At 42.8% G+C, this 2,045-nt stretch overlaps 1 protein-coding gene across 1 annotated transcript in view; it reads left to right on the top strand.

Annotated features, from left to right (window-relative positions):
* The window catches only part of LOC147890072 (uncharacterized), a 1,348-nt gene extending 699 nt beyond the window's left edge, over positions 1 to 649 (top strand). Inside the window, exons 2-3 of the mRNA XM_087391097.1 lie at positions 1 to 6; positions 280 to 649. The exon at positions 1 to 6 is cut by the window's left edge and continues 213 nt beyond it. Of these exons, the coding sequence (XP_087247223.1) occupies positions 1 to 6; positions 280 to 363 (90 nt within the window). The 3' untranslated portion in view covers positions 364 to 649. The remainder of the gene's footprint in view (positions 7 to 279) is intronic.
* The last annotated feature ends 1,396 nt before the right edge of the window (positions 650 to 2,045 follow it).

Genomic DNA, 2,045 nt, shown 5'->3' on the forward strand with positions numbered 1-2,045 from the left:
TACGGGGTAAGTGTAATGTACTTGATGCTGGTCTTGAATTTTAGTCTCGCCTTCCTTCTGCGACTGAAGCCCGTTCGCTCTCAGAGAGTCATGTTTGCCGGCATTTGAGATACGTGACAACTCGTTTATAGCTGTGCTGCATGGCTGCATAGCGCATGCTTGATCGACTATGTTGCTCTGAAGATACTCTCCGTATTTCAGTCTTATCCCTGATTCGCATTCTGTTATAGCAGCTCACGTTGTAGTGAAATTCCCTTTCTTTTGGTTTCTGTAATGCAGGTTTCGTTAGAATCTCTGAAATCTGCCAATGGGTTATCTGGAGATGACATCTATGCTGGAGACAAACTTACTATTCCCAAGTGAACGACACCAATCGCTCTGTAGAGTTGTTTTTTCACAATTGTATTGATGTATTCCGTTGCAGTATAGTTCTGATCGGGTGTTTCTCATGTTGCTGTAACTCTGTAACGAAAAATAGCTGCTGGCTTAGTTTGTCCATGCAATAAGGACTAAAGAAAAGGCAGGACACGGTTTGCTGGTTTTTATGATGTTAAGTTTAGGAATTAATCAGGGCCTTCCAATAACTATAAGATCAGCATTTGCATAAGCTCCAACGGAATAGCTGGCCTGTTGTTTTATTGCACATTGATCCAAGGTTGTGAGGTATCTGTGCACAGCTTAAAGCGTGGTTTTATGTTGACTTTGTTTCCTAGAAAACTATACACTATCCTTTTCAGATAGTTCTTCCCTTTAAATGTGGGAGTCTTTAACCAGGTGTTACATATATATATATATATATATATATATATATATATGCAAGCTCTCTCTCTCGCTCTTTCTCTCTCCTGCCCTGGCTTCATTTTAACCTTGGTACATGGTGATGAGATCCGCTCATCCCCTTTCCTCCCTTTGCTGGTCTCCTCTCCACGTTCCCTCTATGAATGGTTCCATGGCCTATCGGCAGAGGTCCAGTTGTTCAGCCTGTCTTACTGAGTTTCTGCAGGAACTGCTACTTGGACTTTCTACTTGTTGGATGGCACACTTATTCGCATCGGCGTCCCTCACAGTACTGCTGTGATTGTGTGGCGAGTCCTTTTTTCCAGTTTCTTTTTCCTTGCTGAAGCATGACTGTCATGGCTATGCTAGTTGGCAGCTAGTCAGGTCTATTAGTGCTAAGTTTTGTGTGCATGTATTTGGGGTGGCACCTGTCGTCTTGTGGCCAGTAGGCCCTTCTATTTGTTTTGTAAAGAGTTTGTTTGCAGTGCCCAGGTTTGTTCAGTTTGTCTCTCTTGGGTCTTGCAGACTCTCTGTGCAGAGGTGTTATAGGCCCCATCTAGTCTCCATCCAAGTTTCTTCAGTTCTCTCTAGTGGTAGGGACTCACCTTGCTGAGGTGTTATATGGCATCTACATTGTGGGTGTTCAATTGCAGATCTAGCTGCGTTGGCCCCTTCTTGTGGCAAAGCTCATTTCTTGGACCAAGCTTGTTTTTCAGGAATATGACTGAAAAAAAGCAATGGAAGCCTTTGAATCTGGCGCCACTTGAGCCTAAGCTCGGGGGGTTCCAGGTCAGGATTCCTTTTATTTGAAGCAACTTTTTAACTGCTGTGGAGGAAGACCATGTAATTTTCTTTTGTTTCCTTCAATCTAGAAGTTACCTCTCTGTTCAAAGGTCTCTTGTTTGTCCCTTGTTCTGTCAAGTTAGCCCCTTGCTTTGGGTAGAGTGTGATCAAGCACTGCCTTTGATACTTTGTGTGTTGTCCAGGCTGCATTTTTTCTTCTGCCAGATTGTATTTTCCTATGTTGGATTTTTTATCTGAAGCGGTGGTCAAATGCATTCATCCTTCACAGGACATAGTGGACAAGCTACTTGGCTATATGGTTACTGTCAAACCCAATTGATTGTTTTCTGAAACAATTTTATACTTAGATGACTGGAAACTCAACAATACGTGACCTCCCGAAAAAGGAAACAGGAAAATGTGGCTTTAGAATCACGTCCCCCAAAAAAGGAAACAGGAAAATGTGCCTTCAGAATCACATGCTT

The sequence above is a fragment of the Dipteris shenzhenensis genome, chromosome 19 (assembly GCF_047967505.1).
Source record: "Dipteris shenzhenensis isolate YYH24624 ecotype China chromosome 19, Dip_SZ_1.0, whole genome shotgun sequence".
Taxonomy (NCBI): domain Eukaryota; kingdom Viridiplantae; phylum Streptophyta; class Polypodiopsida; order Gleicheniales; family Dipteridaceae; genus Dipteris; species Dipteris shenzhenensis.